The sequence below is a fragment of the Mastomys coucha genome, unplaced genomic scaffold (genome assembly GCF_008632895.1).
Source record: "Mastomys coucha isolate ucsf_1 unplaced genomic scaffold, UCSF_Mcou_1 pScaffold6, whole genome shotgun sequence".
Taxonomy (NCBI): domain Eukaryota; kingdom Metazoa; phylum Chordata; class Mammalia; order Rodentia; family Muridae; genus Mastomys; species Mastomys coucha.
This window is the reverse complement of record NW_022196912.1, coordinates 19733933-19748557: the sequence shown is the minus strand read 5'-3', so window position 1 is coordinate 19748557 and position 14625 is coordinate 19733933. Positions and strand designations below refer to the sequence as shown.

Below are 14625 nucleotides of genomic sequence, written 5' to 3'. Positions count from 1 at the left end.
AGACCAGACTGGCCTCAAACTCAGAAATCTGCCTGCCTCTGCCTCCCAAGTGCTGGGATTAACCTTCTTTCCTTTTTTGACACAGGGTTTTACTATCTTGTTTAAATTGCCATCAGTCTTTGACCTTAAGATCTAACCATGACTCTTTCTTGACAAATGTAGATGAGGCCCTGGACCTAACCACATATATATACCTGTTTATTCCTTGGAGGCCTTGGGAGCTGGGAGAGTGGAGCTAGTAAATGAGATGTACTCTGATGGGATAGCCAGCTTTATTCAGAGCTTCAGGCAGTTTATACTCAGAGGGTTAAAAAGAGGCACATAGGGGCTGGAGACATGGCTCAGCAGTTAAGAGTGCTGGCTACTCTTCCAGAGGACTTGGGTTTAATTTCCAGCATCCACACGGCAGCTCACAGCTGCCTGTAACTCCGGCTTCAGGGGTTTCACACCCTCACATAGATACATGCAGGCAAAACACCAATGTACATAAAATAAAAATAAATAAATAAAAGAGGCACATAAGTAATGTATACTGTCACAGGGGCAAACTGCACAAACTGGCAGGCCTCATGTGGCAAAAACGTTTTTTTCCGTGGAGGCATATAAGCAACAGTTGTAATGAATAATCTGAAGTAAATTCACTCCTGTCTGCTCCCCTGGGAGGGGCTCCTCACGTGATGCTATTCTTGCACTGCACTGTCACATAAACCTATTTAAACTTCTAAACTCAAGCGATCTTCTTGCCCCAGCCTCTAGAGTATATAGAGTTTTTGATTCGTCCCATCTTCTTAGTCAATTAATTTTCTTTTAACATTTTGGTTGAGTTTCTGTTTCTCATTTGTGTGGCTGACAGGGCAGGATAGGTTTGTAGGTCTCTAGTGACATTTGCAAGGCTGTGATTGTGTATGGTGTCTATTCCTATGTAATTAATGAATGGTCTCATTTTAACCTGAATTAGTTGAGATATCTGTATTTATTGTGACATATAACTGGATATTTTCTTAAGTTGTATAAACCTTGCACACCTTTTTCAGGTCAAAGGACTGGATGCTATTATTATGAGTCTCCTCATTCTAGATGGTGAATCAGTCTACAGCCTCACTTCAAAGCCCATACTGCTGCTAATAGCACGCATTATCCTAGTGAACATCAGACATAAATTAACAGCTCTCCAGGTAAGGCAAGGGAAGGCTCTGTGGACATTCCACACAGGTCCTTTTGTGTCTGTGAACATCAAACTGATACTGCCTGTGTCTCAATATATTTTGTTTTCTATATCTTTATTTTAAAAGTCTTCATGAAAATAAGGAAAGATATTGTGAGAATTATCTTGTATAAGATGAGATTGTATTGAGATCCTTCTTAATAGGAGAGAGTAAGAATGTTTGTGTGTATGTGTGTGCATTCGTTTGTTGAATCTTAAGTAAAGTTTCAAGAGCACCATTGGTGGTTTGTTACAGATCTGAGCTAATGACACTCAGTGTTAGCGAGAAAGGAAGGAATCTGAATCCCTGGGCTCCGGATCGTTCTTTGTGTTGCGTGTAGTAGAGCATTTGTTGACTATCTGCTCTGTACTTTCCTCAGGTCTCATACACAGCAGTGAGGCCAAACAATCACACAGGAAGTTTATAGGCACTCGAAGTGCAGAGGTCTCAGGTGTAGGTAGAGGTTGTCAGCTGTGGAATGTTTAGTCTGCATGGTGAATGCTTAGCTCTACTGTGGGTAGTTTGAGAACAGCCACAGTCTGTCAGTAGAGGTCCAGTATGTGTTCCAATAAAGCTTTGTGGCTGGGCATGGCAGTATATACCTTCAACACTCAGGAGACAGAAGCAGGTGGATCTCTGGGTTTGAGGCCAGCCTGGTCTACAGAGTTTGTTCAGGACAGCTAAGACTATACAGAGAAACCCTGTCTACAAAAACCAACAACAAAAAAATTATTATTATTATTATTATTATTATTATTATTATTATTATTATTTTTGTCTATGGGTAGTTTGTCAGTTTATGTGTGCGCCATGTGTGTGACCAGTGTGTTGGATCCCTGAGATTGGAGTGCACGTGTAAATGCAGAGAAGCTGGGGTAGTCTCTGATGGCGCAGCTGCCGCACTTTAGAAGCTGTATTTATTATGTACAGCTGAGGAAGGAGCCAAGGTTATTGGACACAGCTGAGTGAGGAACCAAGTTTAACTGTTAACAGTAGGAGCAGTCTCTGTAGGGGAGCAGTCTTCAGGCTGTAAACATGGCTGTGGGAGTGCAGGAGAGAGCCACCGTGGTGGACATTTTCTGTACACAGTATCAGCAACTCTACATGGACCAGGGAAGGCTTTCCCATTTCTGACTCTCACCCGGAGAAGGCCTTGCCATTTTCCATAACTCTAAGGCCCCGAAGTCCCTGGCGTGGCCATGTCCATGTCTCTCTCTCTCTACCTTTTTTTTTTTTTTTAGTTTTTCCAGACAGGATTTCTCTGTGTAGCCCTGGCTGTCCTGGAACTCAGAAATCCACCTGCCTCTGCCTCCCAAGTGCTGGGATTAAAGGCATGTACCACCACTGCCCGGCTGGCCATGGCCATGTCAAACAATACACGTTCACTCAGGATTTCACATACGCCATATGTTAGTGTGCATCACATGTATGCCTGGTACCTGCAGAGGCCAAAAGGTTCTTAGACCATGTGGGTGCTGGGAATCAAACCCAGGTCCTCTGGAAGAGCAGCTAGTTCTCTTAATTTTGGAGCTATCTCTCCAAACCCCACACCCTTTAGTGGGATGGTGAAGATTTACAGTAGCCCCTCTTTTTATAAATTTATTTTGTTTTAATTATGTGTATGTGCATCCCTGTGTGGGGCCTGCAGCAGAGTGCACATGCTGCAGGCGTCCCTCATATAAGTCCACCTGATATGGGCATGGGAACCAAGCTTGAGCACCCTGTGAGAGCTCACGCAGTCTCTTCAGCCTCTGTATAATTCTCTCAGTGATGCTGTAATCCTGTTTCTCTCCTAAGTGGTAAAGAGGCACTGCATACTTAAGTAAGTTAACTTCCTTGGAAGTTGTTATTTCAACAATGATGAGCAAACTCAGGGTCTTGCAAGCTTACAAGGTCTGTTAGACAAGCTCTGCCTATGAGTTAGACAGCAGCCCCATTTTAAATTAATTTTTGAATGAATCAACTCTGTAGTGTGATTTATTTTGTGTGTCTATCCCTTTAAAGGATCCCCAGTGGCTAGTTAACGGCCTCTTTGGGGATGCTTAGCCATTAGAACTGCTTGACCCTATGACCTTAATGTCTGGGCACAGGAGAGGTTATAAAAAAGCCAGCAGAGGCTGAGATGGAGGAGTAGCGTGAGGTCAGAGAAGAGGAGGTCCCAGGAGACAGAAGAGTAGGGTCAGAGAGTACGGTTAAAGAAGACAGTTGGCGACAGTGGAGACAGGAGAAGCTGAGCTGAGCCAGGGCAGATAGGAGACAGGAGACGAATGCAGGAAGAACCCACAAAGTAGCAAAAAGAAAAACATAAAGAAAAGCTATACAACTCCTTAAAGAAATGTATCCCAGTGTTTACTCTGACATTTGTACAACTGTACTTTGCCCCACCTCTGCCCTGTCTACTCAGTCTATGGACTAGAATTAGTAATGTGCGTACTGGGTAAGCCTTAGCCTTGAAATTTAGGCCACAGTTCTCTAGCTGTCTCTCCTCAGCTGCGTGACCTTAGGCCAGGTAATATCTCTAGCAATTTCCTTACTGTAAAATAGAATGAGAGACGAGTATAGGTCAGCAGTAGAGCACTTACCTACCATGGTGATCAGTGCCCAGTACTGAAAAATAAAAAATAAAATGGAGGAAACCTCAAACAGAATGAATTCCTATTTACTGACTCTGCAGTGGGGAAGGTTCTTGACTTCTTGGTCAGTCTTTGCTGACTGAAGTAAGTGCCTTAATAGGAGGGGAGGTAAAGAGACATCTTCTGTAGTGAGATGTCAGTTTCTGGTTTTGTCAGCACCTCAGCTTTTTTGTTCTGAGCTGTTAAAAGGCCTTTGTAGTTCCCAGCAGAGCTGAAGGAAAGCGCTCGGTTGGTTCTACACTCCTCCCTACAGAGTTAAAACACAGAACAGATTTTAAAGAGCTCAGCACCTTAGGTCATATGTTTTCTTAACAGCACAGCCTTTTGATTGGAGGCACCTGAAGGAAGGGCCTTGTCTAGGAGGGGAAAGAGTTACTCAGTCAGCCTGGCTCATCGCCCTGATGGCAGATAAGGGGAGGGAGTGAAAGTAGGCTGACTTCAGGAGCCTCAGTGACTAGAAAGAGGGAAATTGAGGGAACACTTCAGGGAAAACTTCCTTCCTCTTAGATAACTTTTCTGTGGACTGAGAAGCAGCATTAGTAATGAAAAAGGATTTCTTTGTAAAGTCAGAAGTTCATTTGTGGCTTCAATTACATCTGCTGTGTGGAGCTGATTGGAAGGGGATCCCTCCCCGTTTCTGTGGTACTGATGTGGACAGCAGGCATTGAATTCACTAAGTTGCTCAGCAGGTCTTGAACTCACTGTGTAGCCCAGGCTGGCCTTGAATTTTGATCCTTTTATTTCAGTCTCCCAAGACTTCAGAACTGTTATACTAGGTTTATGAGAAACACACTGCTTAATCAGATAAGATATTAAGTTCAAGTAAAATTTTTTTTTTTGATAACTAAGTCTTGCTACAGAAATAGGAAAAATAGTTTCTCACGAATTCATGTAATATAGTTCAGGATAACTTTTTTTTTTTTTTTTTGAGGAGGGATCCATGACTAAGTAACATAGATGGCCCAGTATATACTCATACTTCATATTTTAATAACTGCTTTACCATATGTATTATGACTTGTACCTATATAGTTATAGACATGGATATGTAGAGAAGAATATCTGTATGATATGACCTTTTCTAGAGGAAGGTGAGGATGGGGCAGTGGAACAGTGTGTTACTATGGGGGTGTACACAGTGCATTGTGTGTAAGTGTGTGTTTGTGTTGAGGTCAGTGTTTGCTGTCTTCTTTCATTGCTTTTAATTTTTGTTTTTGTTTTTGTTTTTGTTTTTTTTTTTGTTTGTTTGTTTTTTTTTCGAGACAGGGTTTCTCTGTGTAGCCCTGGCTGTCCTGGAGCTCACTTTGTAGACCAGGCTGGCCTCGAACTCAGAAATCCGCCTGCCTCTGCCTCCCAAGTGCTGGGATTAAAGGCGTGCGCCACTACCGCCCGACTTTGTTTTTGTTTTTGTTTTTGTTTTGTTTTGTTTTTCTTTTGAGACAGGGACTGTCTATGTAACCCTAAATGTCTTAGAATTCATCATGTAGAGCAGGCTGGCCTTAAACTCAGAGACCCACCTGCCTTTTCCTTGAGTATGCCTGGGTTTTCCATTTAATTTTTGAGACACAGTCTTTCACTGAATCTGGCTTATTGATTTGACGAGGTTGGCCAGTAAGATCCAGGCATTCATTTATCCCCACCACTCACCCCCAGTGTTGAGGGTGCAGATGTGAATCAATACTGTTATGGATTCTTGTTCTGCAGTTGTCTTCATTGTCTCTACTTCTTCCTCTTCCTCCTCTCCTCTCTCTGTCTGTCTCTCCCCATCCTTTCTCCCTGATGCCTCCCTCTCTTTCCCTCGTGTGTGTGTGTGTGTGTGTGTGTGTGTGTGTGTGTGTGTGAGAGAGAGAGAGAGAGAGAGAGAGAGAGAGAACGTGTGTTTGTGAATGTGAGTGTGTGTGACTGTGAGTGTGTGTGAGTATGTGTGTGTGTTTGTGTGTGTGTGTGTATGTGTGTCTTCTGCTTGGCTTGCTGGCCACTGAGCTCCCAAGACCCTTCTCTCTCTGATGCCCAGTTCTGAATTACAGTCACTTGTGGATTTTTTTATGTGTATGATGGTGATTTGGCCTCGAGGGGCCTCATGCCCATGCAGCAACTGCTCTTACCTGCCAAACCATCTCCCTGGCCCTTGTTGTCTTTCTTAATGAAGAGGTATTGGTCATGCCAAACCAAATAGGAGTGAATAAAGAAAAGCTGCTGTGTGCTCAGTGGGTACATTAAGTTGTTGGTACTTGGGTTGTGAAGGGAGTGGAGTGCCACAGCAGAGTAGATGCTTGTCATGGCCATTTTAAGGGGGATGGGAAGTCTGAAGCAGCTTCAGAAAGCATGTGGCTAAAGAGGACATGGCCGCAGGTTTTGATACTGTTGAGAACATGCATGGATGATTAGGCGTATCAAGGAGTAAGTTTCTTGAGTATAAAAATATCCCGCAAATTAGTCTCAGTTAATGTAATTTTTCTCCTTAAGTGTTTCTTAGTTTCAGCTTACGTGGTACTTTTTTCTAGAGCTTGCCATGGTGGACTTTGAGATATGTGAATATTCACCAACAGCTGCTTGAGGAGCGATCACTTCAGCTTTTCGCTCTTGCCAAAAACTGTATTGATCAAGGTATGTAGCAGATTTAAAACTTTCCTTATTCACTTATTACTGTATATGTGTTGTAAACGCATGTCTGCCTGTGACATGTGGAGGTCAGAGGACAGCTTTGGAGTAGACACTCCTATTCCACCTTTTGTGGAAGCTGGGAGTCAAACTCAGGCTGCCGGGCTCCCACAGTGAACATCTTTACTTGCTGAACCATTTGCTGGCCGGCTTGTTTGTTTGTTTGGAGGCAGGTTGGTCTTAAACTCACAATTCTCCTGCTTCAGTTGGCATTATAGGTGTTGGCTACCCTGTCCATTTAGAAGATTTTTGTTTGATATGCATGTACTTCATTTTAATTTCTTGTCTAATCGGTTTCACTTGAATGTATCCTTTGACTAATAGTTATGGCTTCCTATTTGAACGTATTTCTTTTTCTTTTGGATGGGTTCCATCATTACTAGGTGCCGAGCACTGAGCCCCTTCTTCTTTTCTGTGACCAAAGCCAGGGCCTCACACTTTTAGTGGGTGCTTTGTCTCCCAGCAGCATCTCTTGCCCACTCTTTTGGCCTTTTGAGTTTTACAACACACAATGCCAGGCATGGTGGAACATACCTTTAATTGCAGCACTTAATGCCAGAGGCAGGGAGAGCTCTGTAAGAGCAGCTTGGTCTGCGTATGTGTTTATATACTTAGACCCTGTCTCCCCTCCTACCTCTTCCCTGAGACAGGGTTTCTCAGGGTGCCCTGGCTGACCTGGAACTCACTCTGTAGAGACCAGGCTGCCTCAAACTCACAGAGATCCTTTTGCTGAGATCAAATATGTACACCACCATCCCCCTGACTATGACCCTATCTTTAAAAAACAAAAAGAATGATCAGTTTTGTTTTTATTACCTGCTTAGAAAGAAGTATTCTATGTAGATCATTATTGTCTGTCTGCGTAAAGGGTCTTCCTATATAGACCATACAGGTCTCAAACTCAGAGATCTGCCGTCCTCTGCCTTCTGAGTAATGGAATTAAAGTATTGGAATTAAACTGCATATGTGCTGGGAGAGCATGCCCAGTGGACTGCTATTATTTTCATCACAAATTACTTGGAGGTATTTTAATATTTTCTGTTTTTTTTGTGTGTGTATGTAAGAAATTTTATTAGAAACAAATATAAGCATCATTTATTATTATCATTTTTAAAAGGCTTAAGCTAGAGCTATAGTAAACTGAGATAAATTTTACCTGGACTAGGGAATTATTCTTTTTCCTTTGAAGAACCAGAAGGAAAGCTTAATTTTAAAGACATTTGATAGAACATGTTTTCCTGAGGATGGCAGCAGAAGACACTTTTACATTTGCCTTATTGTTTTAATAGTTTATAGCATTAGACAGAAAGTGTACTAAAACACCAACGAGAGAGAGATTTCCCAGAGTCACAGCAGACAAGCTTGCCAGGGCTCACTTATGCTCTTGCTGCCCTTCCCCTCATCTTCCCTAGGAAGGCCTTCAAGGAGAGGAGGACATTGGGCACCTTGACACTTGCCTTCAGGTCCCTTTGCTTGTAGAATGGCTTTTCTTGCAGAAATTGCCAAATAAGGCTGGAGAGATGCTCATTGCTCTTCCAGAGGGTCTGAACTCAGTTTCTAGTACTCTGTGGCAGCTCGCAGGAGAGCTTATACTCTCTTCTGGTCTCTAAAGACATCTACTTTGATGTGCATAGAATCACACACATATATGTGTAATTAAAATTAAGAGTAAAAGCCAGGCAGTGGTGGCGCATGCCTTTAATCCCAGCACTTGGGAGGCAGAGACAGGTGGATTTCTGAGTTCAAGTCCAGCCTGGTCTACAGAGTGAGTTCCAGGACAGCCAGGGCTATACAGAGAAACCCTGTCTTGAAAAACAAAAACGACTACAACAAAAAACAAAAACAAACAAAAAAAAATGAAGAGTAAAATCATAAAAAAATTCCTCAACCAAATCTCTTAGTGTAAAGGAGTATTTGAATACAAATGTATTTGCAGTTAGTAATAGATTTCTGATTTACAAAGCTGGGGTTTGATTTTTGGCTGTGCCTGGTTCCAAGACCTATATTCTTTCACATCCTGAGTCTAGTGCAGTGTGACTGTATGCAGGTGTGTTTAGTAGGGAGTCAAGGGATGGTGGTTCCCATAGCTCTGGTAGAGGCGCAGTGATCCATCCGTAAATGAGGCATGAGTCGACTGCAGGAATCTGGATTTGTTTTTGGAGTCTATTACCTTCAAGGGTTTATCTGTATATTAATAAGTAGGCTAGCATAGAGTGGGAAGGATTGTAGAAGTATACGTAGTAATTTCATTCAGCTATGTGATTGGTTAAAAGTATTTCCTAACTTTTGTTTTATTTTGGATAGAAATATATAAGTATTTGCTAATAAAATGGACATCTATACATGGTTTAAAAGGAAAGCAAAGAATTGGCTTGTTTGTATGTTTGTACCAAGTCTTTGGTTTTTGAGAATTTTTAGGTAGTGACAGCATGTGGGACAGTTGACAGTAAAACCACAAGAGGTTAAGTGTTGTCTTTGTGTGTCAACAATTATTCTGCCCTGAAACCTATACCTGACTTGAGATAGTGAATTAATATGGTGTAGATCTGCTGAACCAGCAATTCATGGATTGAAGCAGAATAATCTCTTGAGCCCAAAATTTATATTTGAACTAGGACAACATAATGACCTCTTGTCTTAAAATAACAAACCAAAATCAGTTAATTTGCTTTTCTGTACAATAATACATATTAAATGTATCCAATTTACTTTTTTTTGTTGTTTTTGATACCAATTTACTTTTTTTTTTTTTTTTTTTTTTTTTTTTTTTGGTTTTTCAAGACAGGTTTTCTCTGTGTAGCGTTGGCTGTCCTGGAACTCACTCTGTAGACCAGGCTGGCCTCGAACTTAGAAATCTGCCTGCCTCTGCCTCCCAAGTGCTGGGATTAAAGGTGTGTACCACCACTGCCCGGTGAGACCAATTTACTTTTAAAGTTTATTTTGTTTCACTTTTTATGTGTAGTTTCGCCTACATGGATGTATGTGACCCACATGTGTAAGGTGTCCTCACAGGCCAGAAGAGGCATCATATCCCCTAGAACTGGAGTTAGATGGTAGTGAGCTGCCATGGGGGAACTGGGAAATTGAATACGGGCCCTTTGGAAGAACAGCCAGTGCTCTTAACCCTGACAATATATTTTCTAAGTAACAAAATTGAACAAATTACCTTTTTTTCTTCAGTACTTGGCTTTCATGTTTCTACTTGGAGCCTAGAGAAGAGTAGTTAGTGTGGCCTTCAGTCTCCTCACCAGTGTTGCTTAGGTATGACATTCTCTTCAGAATGCAGGGAGAGGTGGAGTCTGGAGAAATGAGGACACAGTACCTGTTTAGTAGGCAGTGTGTTGTCTCGTGTTTTTAGCAAGTGAGAGCTATGTAAACTTGCTCTTTCCTGGTTTATGCCACCACATGTTTTTGAAATGAAGTGGGGTTACTCTGTGAAAGAACTGTGCAAGGGAACAGCCTTGTAGTTCATGAAGCAGGACAAAGGTTTGAAAGCCCGGGAGGGATGCATTGAATGTCGTTGATGCTGATGGGAGCAAAGGTGATATTCCTGGAGGACAAGGAAGGCATTTGGAAGAGAGTGCTGTGAGAACCCAGTCCACTATTGAATTTTATATAATGACAGTTGCATTATATTCCAAAGGCTGTTGTGTAGCTTCTTACACTTCACTGTGCTTTTGTGGAAAATTGGTTATTGAAGAGGAAGACCAGGTGTTGTTACTAGGAGTTTTTTGTTTTTAAAGCAAACCTAATTTGGTATAATTTTGATAAAGTTATTTTTATTCCTCTTCCACATTGTCCCATATTAATACACCTGTATTTATTGCTATATCTATAATATATCTTAGTGACTCATCTTTGTAAGGTGTAGCCTTCATTATTAAGAGAAAAAAAACTCTAAAAAACCCTATGGTCCTTTAAAAGGTTGGAACCATATTGTGTGCTTTAGAGGGATTTTTTTTTTTTTTCTAGAAGTTAAAAATCAGTTCAAAAGCAGGAATGGTTGACTGAGATAGCTGGAAATCTGCCTGTAGGTGACTCACAACCCCAGTTGCCTATGGCATTTCTGCAGTGGGTTCTGCAACCAAGAATTTTTATGTTGTTCTTCAAGGCTAATCCACATTTTTCACTTTATCTGGCCACAATTTGGTGGCTTTCCATAATTAGACATTTTAGCTATGTCTGAAGTGGTCTGTAATATTTCATAAATAATTTTATTTAAAAAATATTTGGGGGGCTAGAGAGATGGCTAAGTGGTTAAGAGCACCAACTGCTCTTCCAGAGGTCCTGAGTTCAATTCCCAGCAACCACATGGTGGCTCACAACCATCTGTAATGGGATCTGATGCCATCCTCTGCTGTGTCTGAACACAGTGACAGTGTACCCACATATATGAAATAAATGTGGCCGGAGTGAGTGAGTCTGGAGCGAATGGGGCCGGGGGAAAAATTGTTCTGAAGGATATTATATTTGAAATATTGCCCTTGAAGGACCATCAGAAGTTGTCAGGAATTTTTCAGCTTGTGAGACATATGAAAGGGTTTTATGAAGAGCTGAGATCTTGCTCGTGTCCAGGAATGTTACTTCAGTGAGATAGACAGAGCCTATCACTGCATGCATCAGCACCACTTCGCTGGGCAGATCACATTTATGAAAGGAATAGGTCAGAGTCATGAACCATATGTTCCTCAGCACAGTGTGAGGCATTCTTTGGGATGCTGGACTAGATGGGCCACAGTTGTGCAGTTGACTGTTGGATCAGATACTGAAAGTGCATTGGACGGAGTGCGTGAGGTAGAATAGTGCAGTTTGAACTCAGGAAGACATGTCTAAGAAGAAACATGTGAAAATATTTTGTGAGCGAGTTCTGTAGTGTCTTCGCCCTGCAGCTGTGTGACCCTGGGGTTAGGGTGTTCTCACAGCCAAAGACTGATGTATTCAGTGATAACATTTCTTTTTGATATTTTGGAATGAGTGTTCTTAAATATATCATTTAACACAGCATTAAAAAAAAAATCTCTTGGGAAGAGATTTCGTGTTTAGCTCATGTTTTAAATGTATGGGTTGACATTTTGTCTACAAGGTCATGAGTATGAATTACAACAGAGAACTTACATAGTACTAATACTAAGTGTATGTCTATTGATCATCATGCTCCTCTTTTACTTAAGCCTACCAGAGTCTACCAGAGCTGAAACTCTTTTTTACAGTTGACCCAGCTGGTTCTTGAATCCTGTTAGTTCTTCCTTAAGGGTTCCATGTCTGGCTCCCTTTCCATTCCTGCACCAATATCCTTGTCTGAAATCTTTGGAAAGGCCCTGTAGAGGTCATCCTGTCTAGCTAACTCACTTGACAGAGTCAAGTTGACTGAGATACACTTGCGTGCACACACACTCTGTAAGAACAGAAGAGAAAACACTGTCCCCTAGGGGACAGCAGAATGATGGTCTGGGCTTCCCAGCTTCAAAGCTTCCGTCAAGCGCCTTCCTCCCCAGCCCTCAGCTGGTTTGGATGTATTTCAAGTATTCTTCCAGTGTGCTGTTTCTAAGTCGGCATCTTGGTGTAGAGCCGGGCCCTTCTGCAGTTGTCCCTTTGTGCTTTTCATGCTTTATCATGAGAGACTCGCTTTCTTGTGGGAAGGTGCTTGCTCTTGGCAGTAATCAGTTCTTTCTCTCTGCATTTCACTCTTGGAAGTTCTGTGCATAGTAGTTTAACTAACGTTAGAGTTTCCCTTTGAATGGTTTTAGGACCTTGCAGCTTTTGCATTGTACCAGAAGTTCTAAATAGTTCCGTGCCTGAGCCCTCATTGAAAACTGTTGCTTAAAGGGGCACCTTCCCACCTTGCAGGCCTGACAGGTGGGCTCTTTTTGGAAGTTTGGAAGACTGTAGTTGGGGACTGTGGTCCTCCACCCTTTTCATTTTGTCCTGGGGGACAGTGTTTTCTCTTCTGTTCCTACAGAATGTGTGTTGCACGCGTGTGCATGCATGCGTGCATGCGTGTATAAAACTGAAAAGTCCAACAGCTTAGCACTTACTCCATTGATCAAAGGTATCTTGGTGATGAGCTCCCCCTTTCCTTTGCTTGGAAATCTTTTTCAGCTCTCTTTTGGGATCTGTGGTTGAACAGGGTTCAGGGCAGTGCCCTCATGCTACCCTCATTGCTGGACTTGGGGGCATGTCACCTTTTCGGTCCCACACTACACTGGACACTGGCGGGCCACATGGCTCCAGTAGAGTGTTCTCAACTTGAGGGTCTCTCTGGCTCAGAGCTGCTGAAATGTTTGTACCCAACTGGCTAAGTTCCCTTGGCAGTTGCTGCCATGCCAGCCCCATACAGTGACTGTCCACCCAGGGCAGTCACCATAACACCCAGCAACCCGGTAGAAACAAAACTCTACAAAAAGCTTGTCAGTTAGATTTATATATCAATAAATTCTCAATTCATAGGATGCCCACACAATAAATTCAGAGCCAATTGATAGTGGTACAAGCTGCCCACTTAGATTAGACAAGTTACCCCAATTATTCTATCCTTATATGATATTAAATCTACCTGTGTCTATTTAAAACCACTCAGATTCTGAGTCAACCTGCTTGTTGCCCTCCATTTTGCTTCCTACCCTCTCTCTCCAACTCTTCGCTCTGCCTCCCTTTTCCCTGTTCAATCACAGGCCTTCTGCTACACTAACACTTTAATATAATTGGACAGGGTAAATCCTGTCACACTGGAATCCCAGCTCTGCTTCCTACATATTTTCTATGAAGTGAGCTCAGATAATCTTCAGATTTTCTATGGTGTGTGATTTACAGATTGGTTTGGTCAGCATCCTGTGTTCCCGTGTTTCTAGCCGTGTTTCTGTAAGAAGGATCAGTGCTGCGAGTAGCATCCCCTAAGACTGATTGTGTGGGTACAGAAGGCTGTCTATAGAGTCGTAGCTCTGCATTTGAAGACTGATTGTGTGGGTACAGAAGGCTGTCTATAGAGTCGTAGCTCTGCATTTGAAGACTGATTGTGTAGGTACAGAAGGCTGTCTATAGAGTCGTAGCTCTGCATTTGAAGACTGATTGTGTGGGTACAGAAGGCTGTCTATAGAGTCGTAGCTCTGCATTTGAAGGCTGATTGTGTGGGTACAGAAGGCTGTCTATAGAGTCGTAGCTCTGCATTTGAAGCGTATAGATCTAGAGAATCTCAGCTGTTGATTACTGTTGTATTTGTGTTCTTTTCTGTATTTAAAAAACTTCAAAATAATTTAAACCCTGTGATGTATACTTTACTCTTTGGGACTCTACATTGCACACATCTTAATTTTTAGTGTTTCATCTTTTGTCTCACAGTGATGAAACAAGAGAATTTATTTGAAGGTGATTCAGGTCGACTTTTGTCTATTCAGTTTCATCTGGAATGTGCACATGTATTTTTATATTATTATGAATATAAAGAAGCAAAAGACCGGTTCAGTACTGCTAAAGACATCAGCAAGTTACAGATTGACCTGACAGGTGAGATCGTACTTTTCACGGATACTTGATTTCACTTTACAGTAAAGCTAGTATGTATGCTGGCAGCTTGTATTGTATTTTGCATTTGATTTTTTTTGTTCTTTTTTTTTTTGTCCTTTTGGTTGTGAGCCATAACCTTTATTGGCAGAACTATCTCTCCAGCCCTTTTTATTTTATTTAAGTGTAGGCTAGACTGACCTCAAGATATAAAGCAAACTTGTTGGGCTGTGTTTATAATCTTCTATCCTCTAGATTTATTTATTTTATTTATTTTTTATATATAGCTTAGGCTGGCCTTGAACTTGTGGTATTTACAAGAATGGGCACCACTAGAATTAGTCTCCTTAGTGTTGGAATCTGGGATGCCCTACCATATTTGGTCTAGTATTTGATTTTCTAGAGCCTACCTATTTTTTATTTCACAATACATTTTAAAGATTTTATCTGAAAATTCTTTAGAACAAATTTGGAATTACATGTTGTCTTTTTTCATAGAGTCCATTTCTTGTTTGGTATCATTGCAGCCAGGAGTGGACCTTGGACCATTTGGTTCTGCTGTAAACCTTCAAAGACCTCTCTTTACTCCCCAGTTTGGCTCCACCCCCGTGTAGTGCCCATTCTTGCAA

General features: G+C 41.8%; 1 protein-coding gene across 1 annotated transcript in view; it reads left to right on the top strand.

Annotated features, from left to right (window-relative positions):
• The window catches only part of Ttc27 (tetratricopeptide repeat domain 27), a 136586-nt gene that overhangs the window by 6347 nt on the left and 115614 nt on the right, over window positions 1-14625 (top strand). Inside the window, exons 4-6 of the mRNA XM_031355431.1 lie at window positions 1035-1175; window positions 6343-6445; window positions 13835-13999. Coding sequence (XP_031211291.1) covers window positions 1035-1175; window positions 6343-6445; window positions 13835-13999 — 409 coding nt within the window. The remainder of the gene's footprint in view (window positions 1-1034; window positions 1176-6342; window positions 6446-13834; window positions 14000-14625) is intronic.